Genomic DNA, 24,737 nt, shown 5'->3' with positions numbered 1-24,737 from the left:
ATACTCATTTGAAGGAATTAGCTTTCATCTCCCACTAGAGCTTCTCCATAGTGGAAAACCAGAATAGAAATAGAAATAGAATAGTTTAGAACAGATAAGAACAGAACAGAACAGAATTCTTTATTGGGCAAGTATGATTGGACACATAGAAATTTCAAAAGGAATTTGTCTTTGGTGCATATGCTCTCAGTGTACAAAAAAACCCAAGATGCATTCATCAAGAATCATAAGATACAGCACTTAATGATAGTCATAGGGTACAAATAAGCAATCAGGAAACAATCAATAGCAATATAAATCATAAGGATACAAGCAACAAAATTACAGTCCTGCGGTGATAAGTGGGAGGAGATGGGTGATAGGAACGATGAGAAGACTAATAGTAATAGCCTTAGTGAATGGTTTGACAGTGGTGAGGGAATTATTTGTTTAGCAGAGCGATAGCATTCATGAAAAAACTGTTCTTATGTCTAGTTGTCGTGGTGTGCAGTGCTCTATAGTGTTGTTTTGAGAGTAGGAGTTGAAACAATTTATGTCCAGGATGCGCGGGGTCTGTAAATATTTTCACAGCCCTCTTTTTGACTCCTGCAGTTTACAGGTCCTGAATGGAAGGCAGTTTGGTAGTAATTGTTTTTTCTGCAGTTCTGATTACCCTCTGAAGTCTGTGTCTGTTTTGTTGGGTTTCAGAACTTCTGAGTTTTGCAGAGGTGCAGATGACAGACTCAATAATTCCTCCGTAGAACTGTATCAGCAGCTCCTTGGGCAGTTTGAGCTTCTTAAGTTGGTGCAGAAAGAACATTCTTTGTTGTGCTTTTTTGACGAGGTTTTTGATGTTAGGTGTCCATTTTAGGTCTTGCGATATGCTAGAACCTGGAAATTTGAATGTTGATACTGTGTTGATACTGTATCAACATTCAAATTTGATATGAATGTTGGTACTGTATTGTCTAGTATTGTAAGAGGTGGTAGTATGGTAGAGTTGATACTGTGTTCATACTGTGTTGTCTAGTATTGTAAGAGGTGGTAGTATGGTAGAGTTTCTCCTAAAGTCTACCATTTCTATGGTTTTGAGTGTGTTCAGTTCCAGATTGTTCCGGTCGCACCACGAGGCTAGTTGTTCGACCTCCAATCCTTTTTCATGTCTAATGTGATTTTCATAAAAGCCAGTTTGATTCAGCAATTAATGTAAGAGACAAGAAATCACTTTTATCCCACCTTAGACACAAAGCCAATTGAATGACCTAGAACCAGTCATTTTCCTAATTCCTAGGAAGCTGCCAATGGCCAATGCTTTCTGAAAAGTTGGCCAAAAAACTACAGGGACCTGTCCAGGCAGTCATGAAAAAATTAACACTGACATGAAGCCATGAATGTAGCAGTATGGACCACCTAGTTAGCAACTTTAAGAAGGCAGCACAAACTGATTATAAACAATAACAACAAAGACAATGCAGCAATAATGTATTGGAACATGTGCAAGAAATACCAGTTGCCTGCAAGCAAAAATTGGTGGAAGACAAAATATGCAAAATAATAGAAAATGAAGAAGCTAAAGTACTATAGACTTTAGAATACAAATAGAAAAACACTTGCCACATAACAATTGTTAATAAGACTTAACAACTGCTGATAAGAAGGACCAAAAAAAAAAGTTCGGAGAATGGACGTTGGAGTACTTGGAGAGAGCAGAATTGAAGAGAAAGAACTGGAGAAGAGAACAAAATATAAAGACCTAAAATAGATGTAGATTGAAGAAAGAAAAAGAAGTACCAATCATAATAGGTGTCTTTGGTGCAATTCCAAAACATGTGGAGCACCACTTCAACACCAAAGGTATAGACAAAATAATCGTCAGTCAATTGCAAAAGGCAGCTTTACGTTGAACCGGCTTATATTCTATCATAATAATTATAACACTGTCAAATAACATTTGCCTATCACAAGCATTTGCCCTTGGGATAGGTGGATAAAAAAGCAGTCTAAACATCTGGCTGACTGTGTGATCAACCATAATACAGCCGCAATGAAGTAGCTATGGGATTTGTATGCTCTGAGGAAGATGCCAGCTATGCCAGAGATTCAGCTACACTGGGCAGGCATCATCAGAGGAGCCAGATAAAGAATGTGTGCCCCATAAACAATTTAGAGAAACTTATACCAGATTAGCCATTGGCCCAGACCAACAAAGACTAGATGCTAAGCGTTGGAGTTCCTGGATATCTGGTGACCAAAGGATTACAGAACAACCAGGGCCAACAGTTGCATACTGCTGGGAAAAAAATGCTCACCATTCGCAAATATACAGATTGAAAACAAAGAAATAATGATTTGCTATTACAAATCAACGAGAAGAGGATATCTGAAAAGAATTCATCAAATCGAGAAATAACAACATCCAATATCAGAAATAACAAAACAGAGCAAATATAAAAGAAAGTATTCACAGGAGCAGAATTGGAAGAACTGCAAAGATCCATCAAGGTAATCAATACCATGCCAGTAGAAGCTCAGACTGTAGAGGCAAACCAGGGAAATTGGCAATAGAGGAATCCAGGATGATATTGAACCATTTTTATCAGCAAATCAGCTACTCTTCCTCTGTTTTCTCCTAGAAAGAACAATGTCTTCTGACTGAAAAAAGATGAACTGAAGCAAAGAATAACTGAGTATATATAACACCACAAAAACAAAAGAATAACATTGCCTGCTTTGAAGCTTCTAACAAAAAAAAAAAGAACAGCTGGCACAAGTATTAAAAGATGTTAGTACTGTAGTACTGAAGATAAGCATCTGCTCGCCATAATAAAAAATTAACTGATGTACAGCAGAGGTGCAGTTATAACTGAACATCTTGGATGGAAAATAACAACCAAAAAAAGCCAAAAGTTCATCACCAAAAATGAAAGATCAGTTTGGAAAATAAGATCCGCATGCTATGATCAGATACAAGCAAGCTAGAACAAATGAAAGAATGTCGAGAGGTTGTATTTATCAAGGAGCACAGGTGGATATGAAATTTTGTAAGCACATCAGACAATATACTTGCAAGAAGAAAATAGGGCATTGAAAAAAAAATCTGGACACTGAAGAAGATGCAGTGAAGCTACTATATGCCATGAAGGCTTACTGAATACCAAGGGGACCAAACTCCTAAAAGAAAGACCAAATGAAGAATAGATATCGCAAGGCAAAATAGCCAGTACATTTTTTAAAAAACCTGCCAGACCAAACAGATAACAAGACCTGTCAATGGCTAAGAGCAGGAAAGTTGAAGAAAGCGATGGAGGATCTAATTCCAAGTATTAAGAACAAATGTATAAACGGCCAGAACTGAGAAAACAGCAGCAGACAGCAAATGCCACCTCTGCAAAAGAAGCTCAAGAAACGGGGGAGTGCATAATAAACTGTGCAAAAATATGACACAGATTGATCACAAACAATGGAAAGAACAAATAGCAACACTGGAATATCTGCAGGAAATACCATTTACCTGCAAGCAAAAGCTGGTGGGGTCCCAAAAGAGACAAAGTAATAAAAAATAAATAAAGAAGCTAAAGTACTGTGTGACTTTAGAATTCAAACACACCAGCAACTCGGATGCAACACCTCAGACTTAAAAATTGTTGACAGGAAAGACAAAATAACCTGGAATAGTAGACATTGCAGTACCTGGAAACATCAAAATAGAAGAGAAAGAGCTGGAGAAAATCACAAAATATAAAGACTCCAAACAGAAGTAGAATAATTGTGGTAAAAGAGAACAAAATAGTACTCCTGTTTGGGTACAATCTCAAAATAACTGGACCACTACCTGAAAACAATTGGCACTAACAATAACACCATCGGTCAATTCTAAGCTTTACTTGGAACAGCTTACAATCCTGCAAAGATCCCTTCATATCATTAAACAACGACATCTGCCTATTCCAGGTTCTTGAGAAGGATATGACAAGTGGACAAAAATGCCAAATCCAAATCTAAATATCTGGCTGATGTGTGAGCACAACCATATTAAAGTCTATAATTAACTAACTTTTCCCCTCAATTATTTTAGTTACACTTGCAGTAAATAAAACATAATTGAATTTTATTTTAGATCTGTCACACAGTAGATCCTGAAATAAATGCTACTTCTAAATTGATATTCTATGTCAGAGGTGTCCAAACTTGGGAACTTTCAGACTTGTGGATTTCAACTCCCAGAATTCCCCAGCCAGGCTGGCTGGGGAATTCTGGGAGTTGAAGTCCACAAGTCTGAAAGTTCCCAAGTTTGGACACCCCTGTTCTATGTATATTACCTGGGAGTAAGAGAACTCAACAGAAGAATCTTCAAAATAAACACACACAGGACTGGACTGGAAAAAAGATTGTTTCTTGGGTGACTTTTATATAATATGAAAAACAAACATGGGTAAATACATACAAAAATGTTTAATATGAAGTAGCAGCCATCAATTCATAACAGGGTGGGTTGTTCCTGGATATTTTTTTCCAAGGTTCACCAGTGTCCCACTGTAACATCTTCCAGTTTTTTTTGGTGGCGTTCTCTGAACTTGTTTGTTTGCAGACTTTTCATTACTAGACTAGGTAACATTATGAGCACTGATGAGGTTACCTAGTTGAATATCTACAAGCTAACAGCTAAGGTCAGACAACGCCAAGGACTCCGTGGTTCAACCTGAACTAGATATATTCTCTTCTCTTCGAACAGTTTTTTTCTTTTTAAGATGAATTACAATGTACATGTAGCTTTTTCCTTGAACTCTGAAAAATCTGAAAACTTGCCTTTTGTAGCAGCTGAAAGCTAGAGGAAAGTGGGAGGGTGTCTTTCTTACATTAAAACAAAACAAAACAGAAGCTTCATTCAAGTCTAGGCCTTATCTAAAGGACAGATACTCCCATATCCAGCAGCAAAGATCTGCATAAGGAAGACTGTTGTTATTCCTTCTCTTGAGGCATCTTCTAAATCTTCCCCAGACTGAAGTCCTTAAGAACTGTTCCGTTAGATTGCAGTTATATCAGTTTCCACAACTTCCACTGTGGTGGCTTGAAAGACAGCTTCCCAAGATCTAACTGCATTTCCTACCAAGTGTGTAACACCTGCTGGCTTCAATGTGTGACTGCATTAAGTGTGCCTATCCATTTCCTCATTCCAAGGTTCAGAGTGAAGATTTGCTTTGTTCTGATCTAGGTTGGTGGCCCAGCACAATATTATGGTGTACCACTTGTGGGGATAACAGAACAGTGTCTACAACCTACCATTCTTCATACACACTGTTGTTTAATTGGTAAGCATGCCGGGGAATTTCTCCTGTGTCATACATAGACCCCATCATCAAATCCTGTCCTTAGACACATACTGCCCAGGAATAAACTTGATACATTCAGTGCACACAGTGTTGAGTGCACCTCTTAACTGCTAGCATAGCTAACCGGCCTATAATTGTTCACAACTTCTACCCAATGGATCCTGTGTTGCCTTGAAACAAATCTTGAGTGGCGCTTCCATCATAAGTCAACGCTGGAATGCTCTACTTGACTCCTTTGTTACTTCCTCAAACCCCCATAGTTTCAACCTTAAACTGTCTACTGTGGACCTCACCCCATTCCTAAGAGGTCCCTAAAGGGGGCATGCATAAGCGCACCAGCGTGCCTACCGTCCCTGTCCTACTGTCCCCATTTATTTGTACTCGTTTCATGTGCTCATGTCCATGTTTATACTTATACCTGTTACCTGTTATCCCATACATGTTTGACAAACTAAATAAAATAAATAAAATAAAAATAAGTAGTTAAGGTACATACAGACTTTCCCCAGGAACAACCCAGTCCAATTTACGACCTTGTAAAATAAAGAATAAAGAAACAGCTCTCTTCAGGCTTCTGGGTTGCCTTGCCCTACCAAATTAAAGCCGCTCTTCAATTATGAGTTGAAGGGACCCCAGACCAGCTTTTCGAGTGTGAACTTGAGCCCTTTGCCCTTTCCAGGCCAGAATTAAAACTCATGACAGGGGCACGGCTTTCCTTTCCGACTCCTCCACCCCTGAAGCGCAGCAACGCGGAGAAGCGGCGTGCATAGTACGCCAGAGATGGAGAAGAGGACCGCCGCCCCCTCCCCGAAGAATGACATTTCTAAGGCGGCGGGAGGAAACCGGGGCTAGATCTCTCCCTTCTCCCGCTGACTTTTCTTTGCTCCGAGGACTGGGACAGCAGCAACCCGGCTGCGAACTGCAAACGGGTGGAGGATGCGGGGGAAGGTGGAGAGAGCCGGCTGAGCCCCTCCAGAAGACAACAGGTTCTTGAGAGATCTGCCCCCAAGCGGCTCGCGGAATCCAAGTGCGCCCGACCCGGCTTTTTCCCCAGAGCTGCTTCTTGGGTTGTAGGCATTTCTCACTTCGCTCCGAAGCGAAGGAAACAGGTGAGCTTCCTTCCTCCGCCCGCCCCGTTTAAGCCACCGCATCTACCCTCCTTGGGTGGGGTGGGAGGTGGAAAGAAAAACCCATTTGAGCGGGGAAGCGCCCGGGAAAAGGCCGGGTTGCGGGGGGGGGAGGGCAGGGCGACCAGCACGAGGAGATTAATCTCGCCTGGGAGGGAAAGCACTTACCGGCTTTGCAAGGATCTTTGTAATCTATGGCTTCCGCCTGATCCTCCTCGCTGTTGAAATCGTAAACGTAGTCGAAATCCAAGCCGGAGCAGCGGGAGCGGGAGAGTTTGTTCCAGAGGGCCACCCCAGCCAGCCACAGAGCCATCCTCCAGCAAAACATGGCCCTGCTCCTCGGCGTCGAGATGGGCGAGAGAGCGAGGGAGGCGAGGCGCCGGGTGCCAGGAGCGGCGGAGCGTACGTGTGGCGGACGGGGGGGCTGGAGGGAAGCGGCGCCGTGGGGAGCGAGGGCAGCGAGTGTCTCGTCCGCGCCGACTGGCTTCTCTTCTCCGGGGGGGATCGGACTCGGAGCTGGGGCTTCCCCCCATGCAAAGGAATCGGGAGGCTGCCGTGCGCGTGGGCGGGTGTGAGCGAGTGTGCGCGCGTGGAAGGCGAAGGGGTCCGACCCCCCGCGAGGAGAGAAGTTGCAAAGCGGAGAGGCGGCTGGACTCGCCCCCCCCCGCCGCCCTCTCACAGCTCTCGGCTCCCCTCCTCGCCTCTGTCAAAAGGCCGAGCAAACTTTTCCGCCTTCCCGCCACAGCCGCCGCCGGGACAGCAGGGCAGAGCCTCCGGGCTACTGGGGGCTCTTCTGCCCGGGGATCCGCGACGGAGCCCAGGGGTTGGAGGAATCCTTCCTTCTTCTCCCGGTCGCCTCTTGCCAAGTTTCCCCGCTGTTCCCGCTGTTGGGCGCGAGAGTCCGGCTGCACATCACAAACGGGCAGAAAAAGAGATGCCCCTGGGAGGCGCGGAGAGGGGAGGGGAGGGGGGTAGGACAGCCCTGCAGTGATGGCAAAGCGTCAGCAAAGGCGAGAGAGGAAGGAAACGTCCAAAGGCTTCCCCGTCTCTTTTTTTTCTTTTTTATAATTTGTGGAGAGTTTCCCTCCCTCCTCCTCCTCCTCCTCCCCCTCCTTTTAATTAGCAAAAACGTCCAGCAGAATCTTGGCCGTCAGCATCCTGCTTGCGTATTCCGAGCAGCGGGGCCAGGATCCGGGCTGCTCTGTGATCGGCTGCCCTGAAAAGCCTTAGGAAAACACGCGCGCCTGTCCGGTGTGCCCCGTTCGCCATGCAGCTGCTGTCTGTCGAGATAAGCGGAGCGGAGAAGAACTTTTAGGGAGCGGACAGTGACCGGAGCGGGGAGCGAGGGGGGGGGAGGAATCCAGAGGCCGGGCGCGATTACTTCGCGGTGGCCCCCGAGGTCGCCCGAATACGGAAACGGAGATGGAAAGCGGGTTCGGCGAAGGTGACCGCTCCGGTGATGGGAAAGAATCGCGGCGCTTTGCCCCAGGCTCTGCCTCCGTCGCTTTCCGCTGCCAGCGTGCAGAGAGCAAGAAACGGAAGGAAAGTTGTTTTGTTTGGGGTGTTTTTTTTGGGGGGGGGGAGGTGTTGCTTTTTTTTTTAAGGCGTCCACCGGTTTGTTGGACGGGATAGGAAGAGGACCATCGACGGGCAAAGTTCAGCCAAGGAAAGCAGCTTCAAGATGTAGGCTTTAAAACAAACAAACAAACACGCGAAAGCAAAGGCGGAGCGAGGAGAGCTGAGGAATAATACGAAACAAAGCAGGTTGCAGTTCATAATTTTTTTTTGCAGGCAGCTCGGCTCCGGCTTTCCAGCGGATGCGAAAGGTTAACGGGGTTTTCAGAAGCAAAGTTTCCGCCGCAGCTTCATCTTCCCTTCCCTTGCTTGGAAGTGCGTGCTGTGCCTTCGCTTGCAGCGATCAGACTCCCGAACGTAAGCAGTCCTGAGGGCTGGATTTGTTTTCTAAGGCAGCCAAACGAATCAGCGAGTTTAAAATCGGGATTTAGCCGATCAGCCTGAAAAATAAAACGCGGAGCCTCCACTAAGAACATCACAGCACAGGGACATATCTCAGAGAGGGAGGGGGGACTGGCATCAGATCTATAAGGCATGCCAGTATTAGAATGGAAGGCCAACTTTTACACGGACACAGGTTTATTTTTTTAAAAAATAAACTTTCCTGTCGTCTACAAAGAGTCCACATACAAAAAGGGAGGGGGAAGAGGCTTTAGTTAATCGGATTTTTTTCCAAGTGCTCATGTTGGGATGATATACCTAACTGGGCCATGCAAAAGAAGATGCTTTCCGATCTTCCTATAAGTTGGGATGCTTACAGGTTGCTCCCGTTTGCAAAAAAAAAACCTGTATCTTGATCCTTATAAGGAACAGCTAAGTAGACAAGGTTTCCCTCTGCTCCCTGCAAGATAATTCAGGACAAAAAGCGTGCAAGCCCTTCAGATCAAGACCACGACTTGAGATTGTGATCCAGTAACACTTCTAAGCCCTGAATTTTCGTCCAGAGGTTAATGTATACGTGTGAGTTCATCACCACATCTACAATGAAATTGCTTCATCATCACATCTGCGGTCATAAATGTTGCTGACTACAGAGCCCTGGAAGGACAGTGAGTGTTTGAGGAAAAGGCACAACAGGAGGCTGGTAGATGTGATGATTAAAACAAACATCTGAGAAACAGGGCATCTTGTCCGCAGGATTTATTAAATACACTTATATGTTTTAATAGCCTCGGTGGTTAAAAACGGTCCAGTGTCTGTTATCTGTCCTGATGAAAAGCTATTTTTCCATTCAAAATTGTCCTCCTCTATGGAAAGACTGTTTATCACCACAGCATAATGTTGTGCTGGTGCAGAATATTATTTTTGAAACCAAACAAAAAAAGTATATCAAATAAAAGATGGTTTTCTTTAAAACCCTCCATGTTTGCTTTATTTTATGGATGTTATACAATAAAATATACTATTGTATATTTTTCTGCTGGAAGCAAACGACAAAACTAGAGCCTCCTCATATTCCACGTAGAGAAGCAATCCAAAGTGACAGTTCAAAATGTTCAGAATTTTCTTTTCCTTTACACTTGGGAAGAGCAGGAGAGCTCAGAAAGCTTGAGGCATCTTAGTCTTTTGACATCTTCCTATTGCTTCAGTAGCTGGGCAGAACTGCCCTGTAAATAACAGTGAGATTTAGTTTTGAAATTCCCAGAATTGTAGTTCCTATTACATTTGTGACTAAATACCTCAAAAGGGATTTTTGAAGAAAACAAAGTTGGAAAATTGGAATTACAAACTTCTACTCAAGATCAACAGATCTTAGCCAAATGGTGCCATAGCTTTTACCAAGACCAACATCATACAAATGTTATCCAAAGGTTTTAACACAGCGGAGCGCAGTCTTTATCCTCTGTATTAAGAATGGAATGTAAGATGGAGCAGAAGGCTTTTTAAGTTCAAAATGTATGACAATAAACTCATTTTACCAAAATCTGACAGGATACTTGCTTGATTTTTTTAAAAAAAGAACCCTGCAAAAATTCAATCAATAAAATCCAGCTCTTTAATAAAGCACTCAAATTTTACAAATAAAAAATTCAATCAATTGCCTTGATTACAAATTTTAAAAATGTACCTTGTTCTGGGCTTAGAAACTGTCCTTAGAAACCTACCCTTTCCTATAAATGTTTAAAAACCAATACAATTCTTTAGAAAAAGAAAAAGAAACTGTCCTGGGATAGAATCAGACATGATATGAGAGGATATTAATGATTGACTACAGGTAGTCCTCAACTTACAACCACAAGTAAGACCAAAATTTATGTTGCTAAACAAGACATTGGTTAAGTGAGTTTTGCTCCACTTTACCTTTCTTGCCTCCGTTGTTAAGTGAATCACTTCAGCTGAGTTGTTAAATGAATCTGGCTCCCCCATTGACTTTACTTCTCAGAAGGTTGCAACAGGTGATCACATGATCTTAGGACACAACAATAGTCATAAATATGAACCAGCTGCCAAGCATCTGAATTTTTGATCCCATGATTATAGGGATGCTGGAAAGGTTGTAACTGAAAAACAGTCATAAGTCGTTGTTTCAGTGCCATTGCATCTTTGAACAGTCACTAAACGAATTGTTGTAAGTTGAAGATTAGCTATGACACCAAATGGTGTCATAGCTGCAAAAGGAAAGTATGCAATCTCCAGTGTCCCAGTCTGCCTAAGTGAGTTCAGAATTAAAAATATCTTCCTGCAGGAAATTTAATTATTCTAGAAAATTACACATACACATGGTTTCTTAACCTCCAGATGTCCCTGACTTTAGCTTCACTAACAGATATACTTGAAGACAATTGGTCTTAAAGACCTCTAAGAAAGCTAAGGAAAGACTTGGGCATGTTTATGCCAAGATACTAAGGCAACTTGACCTGGAAAGATAAGACAAAGAAGTCACAGTTATAATAATAGCTTAAGAAAAATGTATACCTTCAATTTGCTAGTTTCTAGTAAATTGTGAAAAACAGAACAAGTCAATGTATCATGTTTTTGCAAGCTGTTTAATTTACCAGCCATTTTTGAACCAAAGGATTTTTATCCTTCCCAAATCACACACAAACATCTAATACCAGCCCACTCATAACTCTGATGTTCCATCTGTCAATATACATAATCAAAGTCTGTCCATACAGCCATTCCCAAGTAGATAACAAAAACACACAGAGAGGCTGTCTAATTGGAGAGACCCTCCCTGCATTTTCCTGTTTATTCAAAGGTTTGTGAGGCTGTTGCAAATATATTCTTAAAAAATCATTAAAAAGTCAAAGAAATGCTAGGCAGTAACATTTCGTTTTATTTCAAGCTAGCTTTGTTTGTCAGCCTTAAAAAAAGGCTGGCAAACAATGCCTTTTTATTCTCTTTATTCTGATTATATAATGTTGTCAGATATAGTGATAACCTCTCTTCGCTGCCCGGAATGTTAGAAGCAGAAAATATTTAGATGAAAAATTCTTCATGACATGCACTGCATTAGTCCTTTAAATTTAAATGCATCTATGTTATACTATTACTCAATTGGCTACTTCTTTTAATTTACGTTATTATGCGGCAGCATTTACCAATAGTGATCCGGTTATAGATAGAGTGATTTTTTTTAAAAAAATGTTTTATTCAAGGGGAGAAAGTATTAATTGAATCTAATATATTTCCAACCCTTTCAAGCCTATTCATACAGTGATGGTTACTTTTCTCTTGATTTTATTCAAAAATATATCTCAATGACTTGAAGAATGCATATCTCAGCTATCTTAATTGGCTTTCTTTAGTTTTACTTTTTCTCCACAAGATGAAAGCGACAATAGTTTTTCTAGTTAATCTTTTTGTTATTGTTGTTGTTCACAACCTTAACAATAACATTACCCAAGCAAATTCCCTCCAGATGTCAACTGCAACTCCCATCACTTCATATCAGTAAGCATTCAATGGAACTTCCTTCCATGTAAATAAACCTTTATAAGCCCCAGGTTAAGTGGATATCATATTAATCCTAAACTTAATCTAAATAATAACCTTAACGTTCCCAAGGGAAAATATTGCATGTACAAGAAAATATTTTGATGTGGGAGACCGAGACCAATTCCATCACCCTAAAAAATTTTAACAGGATCAAAATGCTTTTTCATGCTATGTTAATCTTATCTAGTCTGTTAGTGGATTGACATGCCAGTCCACTCTAAGCCATGGAAACTCATTCGGTGCCTTTGGACCATTTATTCATAGCCCAACCTACCTAATTGAGTTGTAATGAAAGAAGCAAGAACATTTACATTGTTCTGTTATCATTATTGTTTTATTTGTTTACTAGTATGATTCGATAGCTTATTAGTAACCTTGACTATCACTAAGTGATATCTTTTTATTTTTGATGAATATATTTTATTCTCTTTGTGTACACTGAGAGCATATGCATCAAAGACAAATTCCTTGTGTGTCCAATCACACTTGGCCAATAAAGAATTCTATTCTATTCTAAATTGATTAAAGTTTCAGACGAAAGTAATAAAGAGATAAACCCAAAGCAATTTTATTTGCAGAAGACATGTCAGGATGAGGCTTCAGGGTTAAATCCGTGCTGTTTCCTCCTGTCTGTTATTCCATTTCCAGCTATGCATAAGTAACTGTGCCTGAATGGGAAGATGTGCCTTTACGCATGTTAGTGTTTCCCATTCAAAGTGTGGGAAATGCCATACAGCAATTCCTCATATGTTGCCTGAAATGATATATAAAGGGCATGATTCTTATTTGTGGGTATTTTCTCTGATTTTTTAAAATATAGTTTAAAAAAAAAAACTAATGCAAATCCCAGGAAACTTTATCGCTACTTAAAATAAGATCCAGGAAAATTTAATTGGGGAAACGTTATTCAAAGTTGAAGATGTTGGATTATGCTGTTAATTATACATTAATATTTCTTATTCCAAAGTTTCTGAAATCGTCTGTTTAATAAAGAAACACTGGGAATAAATTCCTGATTTCTGTTGAGATAAATTGTGATTTCACTTCAAATTAAAGCAGGGCTAGAAAAAAACAACCCCATTCTCAAAACCAGAAAACACTCAATCATATAGTCCTGTAGCTGGTTCTGAACCAACATCAAACTTCATGTGAGGTTGCTGCAACCAAGGCTCTATACCTGCTTTATCACCTTGACAGGAAATGTTTTCAGTTCTAGTAATTACACTTGAAAATTTGCACCAAAGTGATTAATTCTAGTAAAGGTAAAAGCAAGCAAATATGAGTAGATAAATAGGTACCACTTTAATGGAAGGTAACAGTGTTCTGTGAGACTTGGCATATAGTTATGCTGGCCACATGACCATGGAAATGTCTTTGGACAATGCTGGCTCCCTTGACTAAGAAAAGGAGATGAGTATCGCACCTTGAGTCAGACCCAACTGGACAGAAGAAACTTGTATTGTATTGAATTGAATTATTATATTAAAAATACCTTTTCTTTCTGCCCATTGTCATTCCATGATGAGTGCTTTTTCCCCCAACAAAATGAATTATTTTGAAGGACAGTATTATTTGATTATTATTATAGTACTACCAGTATATAGTTAATTGAAACTAACGAAAGGAGCGTCAGAAGAAGTCTATGTGTAAAGAAGTTCCAAGTAGACAATTCTTATATTTGCCTATCCACACTTCCAAAATTGGTTTGGAAGAAGTGCTTTGGACCTGAGGCAGGTGCAGCCCTTCTGTTTTTCATTCAAGTGGGCCTTGTGTGATACTCTGAAACAAGTGGCCTGTTTTAATCAGGACCACAGAGACTTAGGGCCTATGCAAAATCCAAAGCATTTCTTCAGAGTATTCCAGGTATGCACAGCATTATACTGCTACGACAACACACAAAATTGAACAGCATACAAAGTTGTTAACTTGCTTTTTCTCAAAAACACTCATAAGTTATTTGTTCTTAACTAATACTATAGACAAATCAGAGGATCATTTGAACGACAAGAAGAAACAACAAAAACTGTGTGCTTCCTTCCTTCCTTCCTTCCTTCCTTCCTTCCTTCCTTCCTTCCTTCCTTCCTTCCTTTCCTTCCTTCCTTTTCTGGTAATCTCTAGTTTTTACAGTTTCTTGTATAATTGGACAAATGAAGATGAGGGAGAAAGCACACTTTAATATTTATGAAACAAACATACTTTCTTCTCAGTTTTGAAATTCCAGGAAGAAAATTGAGGGGTGGGGTGGAACCCCAATGGAATGGCCTCACTAAATAGTTTACATTTTTATATGAAAGCAAAATGGGTTGCAAATTGCACAAGGAATAGAAATAATTGCACTCGTCTAAACTGCAGGGCAAGAGCATGCAACTTCTATCACCTCAGACATCATAGCGGACTGCTCACAATTGGCAGAGCAAGATTCATGAGGGCCTTAGATAAATATTTCATTTAAAAAGAGCCCCAAATTCACTCTAGTTAGCTTTGCCTTATGTAAAAGGATTATTGGTAATCAATATGTAGCCCCTGGGTCTTACTTTCTGCACTCATGCAATAGAAGTAGAATTATGTCTTGAACGCTTCCATGTGTTGCTTTCGTCACTTGCAGGTAGAAACACAATGTAGAAGAGTTTAATTTTTCAGGTATACTAAATGTATATTTGTGGGAAATTGGGGGAGAGGACGAGGAGGCTTAAGAAAACCCCACTCCTATAATCTGACAAACCATAGTTTATGATACATTTACTCTGCTGCATACAAGATTCAATCAAATTAAGGGAGAAAACATGACATGGTGGACCAACAAACTGATAACATTTTTTTCTTTTGCAAGAGAAGGTGAAATATTTCTTTAAATTATATTTTGATAATTATATCCTATGTATATTATATGCTTCTTGGTGAGCATAAGACCAAAATGAAGCTTAGCCTGCTATTTTCCCTCTCCTTATATTTCTGAAAAATATAAAGGATATTTACAAAATAAATTTTTGGTTTCAGTTGAACCATTTTTAATGGAATGCCTTATATAAAAAAGTGATGCTTAAGAAATCCTTCTCCTTCTAATGGAAGGTTGGTTTAGAATAAGAAAGACTCGCATTAAATTTCACGCAGCATTTGGGGCAAATCGCTATGTCTCAGCCTAACCTCTTCTAAAGGATTATTATGACTATAATATTAGAGGAGGGTTACTAAGCAAGTAGGGATGCGATGGCTCAGTGGCTAAGACACTGAGCTTGTCGATCAGAACGGTTGGCAGTTTGGCGGTTTGAATCCCCAGCGCTGCATAACAGAGTGAGCTCCCGTTACTTGTCCCAGCTTCTGCCAACCTAGCAGTTCAAAAGCATATAAAAATGCAAGTAGAAAAATAGGAACCAGCTTTGGGGGGAAGGTAACAGCATTCCGTGCGCCTTAGGCGTCTAGTCACGCCAGCCACATGACTACGGAGACATCTTTGGACAGCGCTTTGGAAAGCTCTTCGGCTTTGAAACGGACATGAGCACCACCCCCTAGAGCAGTGTTTCTCAACCGTGGCAACTTGAAGATGCCCGGACTTGAAGTCCAGACATCTTCAAATTGCCAAGGTTGAGAAACACTGCCCTAGAGTCAGGAATGACTACCACATATGTGCGAGGGGAACCTTTACCTTACTAAGCTAGTGTTCTTGAGCTCCTGGAGAAAAAAAAAGTGCCCAGGAAAACCTATATTCCTTGCCAGTCAGAACTTTCTCATGCTGTCTTAAATATTCAGTGAAAAAAATAATAATGCTGCTTTTTCAATTTAAAAAAAATCACTTTTTAATAACCTGGTGCTAATGTAATAAGCCAACATGGGGAGGGGGAGAATATATAATATTCATGACAGTGAAAGCTTTAATATTGTACCCTTTTTCAAATAGTACAATTGGTGTGCAAATGAGTGTACTGACAATGGTTTGTAAAGATTGGGGTTACAGCTTTGGTACTGCTGCCTGATTGTTGTTAGGGTTAGGGTTTTGTGTGGGGTTTTTTTGACATACTGTTGCGACCTCTAGTGAACAACATGACTGCCAGCATAGTCACAGCAACTCTTCCTGACAGATTCTAGTCTCCTTGGACTTTTTTTTCTGTAGGCATCCCAATGAATTATCTAGCATGCAATTCATTTCTTAACAAATAAAAACAGCTATGCAAGTTATCATATGGCTGATATACATGCTAATTCAACTGGGGGGGGGGGAATAATAGTCAAGTCACCAAGAGAGGCGAAATAAGAAAATGAAAGTAAGTTAATATCCAAAGGAAAACATATATGCAATTGTTTCATTGCATTTAACCAGAATTCATTGTTTTATATATAAACTAGCATTAAGTAAAGGGACCTTGCAAATCAGTTTTTTCGCTCATCAAATCTTATTTTAAACTATTTTATTTACTTTAGTTGAATGACATGTAAGCATTCCATTTCAATCAAACAGTGTGTGTTGTCCGGGTGCAGTTGTTTTTAGACAATCGGAATCAAAAAGCTTACAATAACATTCATCACAACACAATCACAATCATATTTAGCTTGTCTATTTTATCAAATTTCCATTTTAACATTTATCCTTTTTCAAATCTTAACTACTAAAATAAAATCTTAGCTACTAAAAGAGGTTCACAGTTTTTTGAGAGTTTTAATTGGAAAAAAAATGTTTACAATACTAATAAAATGTGGAATTTAAAGTACCAACACCCAATCTATAAATATGGCATTTAAAAAAATCTAATAAATAAATTCCTAATGGGGAATAAGTTTTTGTAAAAGTATTTAGGAATGCAAAAAAAAAAAAAAACCTGTGATTTTTTCAAAATTGCATAAACATTCCATCCATACATCAAACTAGGTTTAGCCATCAGTTTTTAGCAGCTTATTATCTCAGCCTCGTGATCATGTTTCTTCCACACGCTTTATATACTTGAAGGGGCAAAGGATTGCTTTTTCTCTTCCTATTGTGAGAAACTTCCTATGATGGAATACGAACAGACTTTTCAACTAACCACCTTTGAGACATTAAAAAAGGAAAGGCAAATCCTATGGATAAAGTTTTTAGCTAAAGCAACTTGTCTAACTGTGAGCGAATAGCAAAAAAAGTTCCTTTTATGAACCAAATGATAAACAGTGTCAAATGTCAATCCAAGATTCAGTTTACCAATCTGCTAAAATACATGATTCACTAAGTTGATTAAAAAAAATTCAATTCCAAAGTGTAGCCTGGAAATGAAGCTCCAAAATACCTCATGTACTTTACCCCAAAATAGATTATCCAAAACCCTATGGTGATTTTTCATATTACAAAAATCAATGAGAACCTCCAGATCAAAGTGGAAGATTTCTGCCATAAAAAAGATAGGCACTCAAGCTTTTTTTCATGGAGGCATTAGCAATATTTGATATATGTGATGATAAAGGTAAGGAATAAGTGAGTTCTTGATCAAGCATGCCTCAAAGTTACTATACATTTCTTAATTCATTCTCTTACTGAATGGAAAACCACCATAAATAGCAGGAAATAAGGAATTAAAATTTCCAGTGCCAAATACTCAAGAAACAATAGCAGTAGAATCAAGAGATCTGGGAATGCTCTCTACACATAATTTAAACTCTTCTGTACAATCCTCCAAAATCATTACTTTATCCTTTTTTGTTGCTTTTTAAAGTGTTCCTATCTATTTGGGATTATATTACTGTCCATCCATTTTTAGAGTTTGACTGTTACTTGCCTGATTCAGTGACCAATCCTTTAGGAACCAATGTCACTTTTTGGAAATCCCAACTGTACATACTCTTTGAACGAAGACAACTTGAATGTTTGTGCTAGACAACTATTGGAAAGTTTGGAAACTACTGATTAGTTTGTCCATCAAACTTCTAATTATCTCCTTCCACCTGGAAAGCCCTCTTTGAATATTATCTTTCCCTGTTATTTCTAAACTTCATAAGTGGTGATTTGCAGACAAAACCATGTTAGTTTCCTCTTAGGTGGCATGTTGCTGCCTCTTACTTAGGTAATTTACTAGATAAACTATTTAGCAAAGGGCTATTTATGTGCATAAATTTGCTATTTATAAACTTGTGCAGTCTTTTTTTGCAGCATAAGATGAAGTAATGCCATTAAAGTTAACACTACTGTGTGTTTTCATGAACAGTATATGAAATGTCATCAGGCAAGATTTGAAATTCAATGATTCATAGAATTGTTCGTTTTGATCAAGAATCAGATGATTTGATACTAAGCACCAGAAATTTTCTTCATTCAATTCACTACATGTATTTCTCCAACACAGCAGAAGACCAAGAACTAATAATGGTGGGCTACTTTAAAAGGTTAATGTGTACTATTCGGTCAATAAATTTTACTAGGTTTCAAAGTAATATTAAAATGTATTACGCTGGTTCAAAATATAACGGCAAAACCCAAGATGTGCAAATTGTATAAAAGTATGTAAAACAAATACAAAATACAATGCTATGTAATAGGGAAGATCACTGATTTCTATTTTCCTACCCTTCTCCTTCTCTATGCAATATCATCATATCCAACAGTTTCCAAACAATTGGTCATGCAATTGTCATGTGGTTTAATGACCAACATTTCTATCACATCAGTTGCTCATGGACAGATTATTTCACTGAAGAGAGTTGGGACCAGAATGTTAAATCTTGAAACAGAAGCCTAGATATTTAAATCTCCTGGTTTATTTGATGTGGATGTTGTCAGTTTTTCTGGATGAAGTAGCATGGTTTTATTATTTACTCACTATTTATTAGTTGATAGTCTTTTCTGTTTTCAGTACAAAAACAAGAGCCAAAAGGTATCACCTTGTGGCCACTTCAGCAATGGAAACAATAGCACCACCCTCCTAGTTTGTTGGGGCATGCTCTTTTTTTGATAAGATGTTCCCTGAAGAATTGATATAGCAATTGATTGAGTAAAGTTGAGGACAAGATATCTTTCTATTTTACCCCCTTTTGATTGCATATTGCAGGGTATAGATTTGCTCCGTTCTGTTGGCATTGTACAATCTAAATGAATAGATGCATTTAATCCCTCCTGAACTAATGAACTTTTATTCTGACTTATTCTTTGCTCTTTACCTATGTACTGTAAATAAAACATTATTCCTAGGAACTGAGCATAGCCATCTTCTCCCCATCTGGAAAAAGGGAAGAAAGAATGTGTTAGCAAATTATAATACAACTTGCCGTCGATGGGAGAAGCATCCGAGGTGGTTCGGGAGTTCATGGCTTCCATGACAGCCATGGACCTGACTCAATTAATTCAGGGCCCCACGCACGAGGGAGGTCACACACTGGATCTTGTTTTTGTCTCTGGCCAGTGGGCGAGTGATCTGGGAATAGGGGACTTAGCCATCACACCCCTGTCATGGTCAGATCACTCACTTCTCCGGCTTGACTTCCCTGGTACTACCCCCCACCGCGGGGAGGCGGAACCAGAATGTCCTAGATGATTCCACCCCAGGCACCTGATGGAACCGGAAAGGTTCCAGACGGAGCTTGGGCCACTTCCTGTTGACCTGACCCGCTCCCGGACGGAGGACCTGGTGGCCGCATGGAATAGTGCGGCCACCGGGGCCCTAGACCGGGTTGCGCCTCTGCGGCCTCTCCTGTGGCAAAGAACCACCCTGGCCCCTTGGTTTACTGAGGAGCTGAGGGTGATGAAATGCCATAAGAGACGCCTAGAGAGCAGATGGAGATCCTCTCGTTCCGAATCTGACCGAACACAGGTAAGAGTCTATTTAAAGACATACCTTGTGGTATTGAGGGTGGCCAAACGTCGATATTGTGCTGCTCTCATTGCATCCGCAGACAACCGCCCTGCCGCCCTGTTTCGGGTGACCCGCTCCCTTCTATCACAGAGGCCGCGGGAAACCCCATTGCAGGGCAGGGCAGAGGAATTTGGAGAATATCTGCAGGATAAAATCGCTCAGATCCGGAGGGAATGGGTCTCCCTCAGTGATCCAGGGGAGACATCCGAGGCCAGTCTTGAGAGACCATTTTGGGAGGAGTTTGACTCTGTTGCCTCCGATGATTTGGACAGGTTGCGTGGGCGACTGCGAGCCACCACATGTTTATTGGACCCATGTCCCTCCTGGCTTGTGCTGGCATCCTGGGAGGTCACACGAGGCTGGCTCTTGGGACTGGTGAACACTTCATTGAGTGAGGGGTTCCTACCAGCCGCCTTGAAAGAGGCGGTTGTGAGGCCCTTACTCAAGGAGCCTTCCCTGGACCCAACTGAGCTAGCTAATTATCGTCCGGTCTCCAACCTTCCCTTTTTAGCGAAGGTTGTAGAGAGTGTGGTGGCTACGCAGTTCCCATGTCACCTGGAGGAAACTGACTATCTAGACCTGCGCCAGTCCGGCTTCCGACCTGGGCACAGCACGGAAACGGCCTTGGTCGCGTTGGTTGATGATCTCTGGAGAGCCAAGGATAGGGGTTGTTCCTCTATCCTGGTTCTGTTAGACCTCTCGGCGGCTTTCGATACCATCGACCATGGTATCCTACTGCGCCGGCTGGAGGGGTTGGGGGTAAGGGGCACCGTTTTACGGTGGTTCTGCTCCTACCTCTCCGACCGGACGCAATGTGTGTTGGCAGGGGAGCAGAGGTCGACCCTGAGGCCACTCACTTGTGGGGTGCCACAGGGGTCGGTCCTCTCGCCTCTCCTGTTCAACACATATATGAAACCGCTGGGTGAGATCATCCGTGGCTTTGGGGTGGGATACCACCTGTACGCTGACGATACTCAGCTGTACATTTCCACCCCGAACCACCCCAATGAGGCCGTTGACGTGATGTCCCGGTGTTTGGAAGCCGTACGGGTCTGGATGGGAGACAACAGACTTAAACTCAACCCCTCCAAGATGGAGTGGCTGTGGCTACCGGCCTCTCGGTTCAACCAGCTGACTCCATCACTGGCCATTGGGGGTGAGCAAATGGCCCCCATGGAGCGGACGCGCAATTTGGGCGTCCTCCTAGATGCCCGGCTGTCTATGGATGACCATGTGGCAGCCGTGGCAAGGGGGGCGTTCCACCAGGTTCGCCTGGTGCACCAATTGCGCCCCCTATTGGACCGGGATGCCCTTCGCACAGTCACTCATGCTCTGGTGACGTCTCGTCTGGATTACTGTAATGCTTTTTACATGGGGCTTCCCTTGAGATGCACCAGAGGACTGCAGTTGGTCCAGAATGCGGCCGCGCAGGCAGTGATGTGGAGTACGAGGTACTCCCATGTGACACCTCTCCTTCGCGAGCTGCACTGGCTCCCTGTAGTCTTTTGGGTGCATTTCAAGGTGTTGATCACTATCTTTAAAGCGCTCCATGGCACAGGACCTAGCTATTTGCGGGATCGTATCCTGCTCCATACATCCCTGTGACCAATTTGCTCTCACAGAGAGGGACTTCTCTGGGTGCCGTCCACTAAGCAATGCCAGAGGGCGGCGCCGAGGGGTAGGGCCTTCTCTGTGATGGGCCCAGCCCTCTGGAATGACCTCCCTCCCGACATTAGGACAGCTACCGATCTCCGCTCCTTCCGCACAAAACTCAAGACCCACCTGTTCCAACTAGCCGGCGTGGCCTGAATTATAACTATATTTTCTAATCCCCCTGGATAATTTTTAAATTTTAAACTAAGTTTGACTTTGGGTATTTTAATTGTTTTTAATTGCATTATATTGTTCTTAACTAATTGATTATTTATTTATTATGTATTGTATAATGTTTTGTATATCTCCTCCTCGTTATTTATTTGTTGTGTAATAAATTGTACGCCGCCCCGAGTCCCTTGGTGGAGAGGGAGCGGCCTATAAATTGGATTAATAAATAAATAAATAAATAATAAATAATCTGGTGAGTTTTCTGAATGTTATCAATAAGATATATGCCTGCCAAAATATTTATTGGATTTTTTTTATATTGGTTGCGGGGGGTCTCCTAGCTAAGAAACAGGTGTGATTCCAAGCAAGCTGCTCTCTCACAAATCAGTAACCGTTTCTTTCCCACGTGATTGAGAAATACACTCAGCCACCAAAAAGTGGCTATTTTCCCAGTTTATTGATTTTAAGCAGGTCTTAGATTCCATTTCCAGAAATTGAAAACTTATGGCATTAATAGATGATTACTCACTAGGATACATAGATTATATAAAGATATCAGTTTGATCCTGAGATGTACCACAGCTGGGCATCTCTCAGACATAATAATAACCAACAAGAGTTTAGTGATAATTAAACAAAGGTGTATTATGGCCCCATTACTGTTTAATTATTATCCCAATTCAAGGGCTAGCAGCCTTAACAAAAGAATCTCCCAAAACTGGGTAACAAACCTCTATCTGTATTGCATTAAAAGGCCTATGGGATTTCTGGCCCGTTTTGTTAAGAACATTTGTTAAGTAATTAAGCTCCCCGTTGGGAGAGCGAGTACGCAGAGAAGCGTAATGAGAGTGATATGGAATAACATGCACAAACCAGCATACAGAGACACTGAATAGTATAAAAATATAGTAGTTTACTATGTAGAAATATAGAGGTATTCAGAGTCCGGTTAACAGTCCAAGTCATACAAGGTTCAGTACTTCAGTTATCAAAATAGTCAGTCTAACACACAAAGTATAGCTAAACAGTAGCAAACCACAATACCTCAAAATACACTGATCAATGTCTAACAAAACAGAGAGCTAACAGCCATTCTGGCTCCCTCTTATGGCTGCTTGAGGTAACAAACCAATTACATCTCTTAAGCATTTAAAGTAACAGTAAAGTAATCATAGCTTATGTACATTGCCAAGCCAAGCCTAGGGTTACATCCCTAACAACATTCATTACAGATCCAATATGAAAAAAAAAAGTACAGGCCACATGTTTGGTAAGGGATTTTTGAAAACCATACTGGACTTGTAAATGACAGGGGAAAAAAGCAGGATCCTAGCTTCAATTATTTTGGTTTTGTGTTTCTCTACTTTGGGGGATGTCAAAGAACAACCCAGGATGCTACAAATGCTCAGAGGAGTACAACAGCCATTCTTTCTTTTCCTCCAGAGATACCCAGGACTCACTAATGCTCACTCAGCCTTTTTGGAGTCTAGATATGATTCCGGATCTTATTAAATTCAAGCATTAATTACTTACATCTTGGAAATGATACAGTCAAAAATGGCAATGTTACCTGGTGGTTGAAGGCAGAATTAACCTAAATTGAAATAAATGAGCATGGCTACGTGTATCCAAATTATGGTTAAAGTTTCATTTCCAATCAAAGTCTGACGCAGCTAATATTAATTGACAAACGTGATTCCTCATGGAAACCTCAAATTGACAAAAATAAGATAGATATTCATGTCCTTGGACAAGATCAGGCAATGATGATGCTTCAGCAAAAGGCCCCTGAAATAGAATTGCAAACAGAATATAGTAAGCTATCACCAAGGGCATAGTTGATCCTCAGCAATGCATGCTTCAAAGCGGTATTGTACCTAGATTAACTTAAAAACAATACATTTTGGCAAACAAAATACATTACAGTTCAGTCATATACTGTCAGCTGAGCTGGATAGAAAATTTCATAAAATTCTATAACCAGAAAGACTTTGTCCTTGCAAGAGTGGTTGCAAGGCTGAAACATGAACTCATACTCAATTGTATTATAATTTCTATCAAGTTATAGGAAAAGAACTATAAAGCCTCTTCTAACCCTATTTCCAGGATAGATTGAAGAATTTTATGTTCAATTTTTGCTGGCAGAGGAAGTTAACTCTTAATGTTACAAAGTTTGCTTTCACAGCTTGTAGAACTTGCATATTGTTGAAGCAAAATAGTGCAAGTATAAGTGGACATTTTCCACCTTGCCTGCCTTGTTTTATTTTTTATTTTATTTTATTTATGTTCTGTAGAAAGTCTTACTTATTTAGGTTGCTGACCTGCAATAAATGGGAAAAAATCTACAGGTATAAACAGATTTGCCAGAACCAGTTACAAATGCCCCTTTAGAAAAAGCAGTACATAAAAGATTCAGGGCAGCATTTTTATCATATTTACCCCACATGTGCAGAGTTTTGCAGTCCTCCATGAACATAAGTTGTTTGTGAAACTTCCACCTGGGGATGTTTCTTCAGTAAGGTGGAAAACCCATTCAGGTATGAGATGAGAACACTCTCTACCATCGTTAATACATCATATATATTTTAGTAGGGTAAGAAAACATTCAGGAACAGGAAATACAGAAGAGGATATAGAAAAAGAGAAGAAAAATGAGTACATTGATATATACTATTCTTCCTGCTTAAAAATGCAAAACATTTGCAGCTCATCATATACATTTACAGCTGCCAAAGGGAACAGGATTAAATAACTTTGATGTATGTCAAAATGTTTTTGACCTTGTTTGCTATTTCTGATGATATCAGTAATACACAGCATACTTTTGATTTCATAAAAGCAATTAGTTACTGTTATTCTGCAATGAGAGTGTGTTATGTTGTCTCTTTCATATTTCCATAATTGTCAGGCGTGTTTTATGCTATTAAATAAATTATGTCATTTTCCACGTCAAAATTTAACCGAACAAACCTAGCTGTTATTTTTGTTAGAATTTAATTACGTATTAGTGGTTCATAACGTGTAATACCATGATCAACCTGTGCCAAAATAACAACACTTTAAAAATTATAGCGGTTGTAGAAAATTCATCTCACATTGTTTAGTAGAACAAATAAATATTATAAACATTCAATAGTTCAACAATACAGAACAGG

At 40.5% G+C, this 24,737-nt stretch overlaps 1 protein-coding gene and 2 long non-coding RNA genes across 3 annotated transcripts in view; 2 read left to right on the top strand and 1 right to left on the bottom strand.

Annotated features, from left to right (window-relative positions):
• Positions 1–7,103, bottom strand: part of TLL1 (tolloid like 1) — a 142,055-nt gene extending 134,952 nt beyond the window's left edge. The window contains exon 1 of the mRNA XM_081959862.1: positions 6,605–7,103. Within this exon, the coding sequence (XP_081815988.1) occupies positions 6,605–6,764 (160 nt within the window). The 5' untranslated portion in view covers positions 6,765–7,103. The remainder of the gene's footprint in view (positions 1–6,604) is intronic.
• LOC309395537 overlaps positions 1–24,737 on the top strand; it is a 448,057-nt gene that overhangs the window by 255,193 nt on the left and 168,127 nt on the right. The window lies entirely within an intron of this gene.
• The window catches only part of LOC309395538, a 28,177-nt gene continuing 9,592 nt past the window's right edge, over positions 6,153–24,737 (top strand). The window contains exon 1 of the long non-coding RNA XR_014175925.1: positions 6,153–6,418. This is a non-coding gene — a long non-coding RNA (uncharacterized lncRNA). The remainder of the gene's footprint in view (positions 6,419–24,737) is intronic.

This window comes from Natrix helvetica (assembly GCF_964273705.1).
Source record: "Natrix helvetica genome assembly, chromosome: 7".
Lineage (NCBI taxonomy): Eukaryota > Metazoa > Chordata > Lepidosauria > Squamata > Natricidae > Natrix > Natrix helvetica.
Note: the sequence above shows the minus strand (reverse complement) of the source record. Positions and strands in the feature narration are given on the sequence as shown.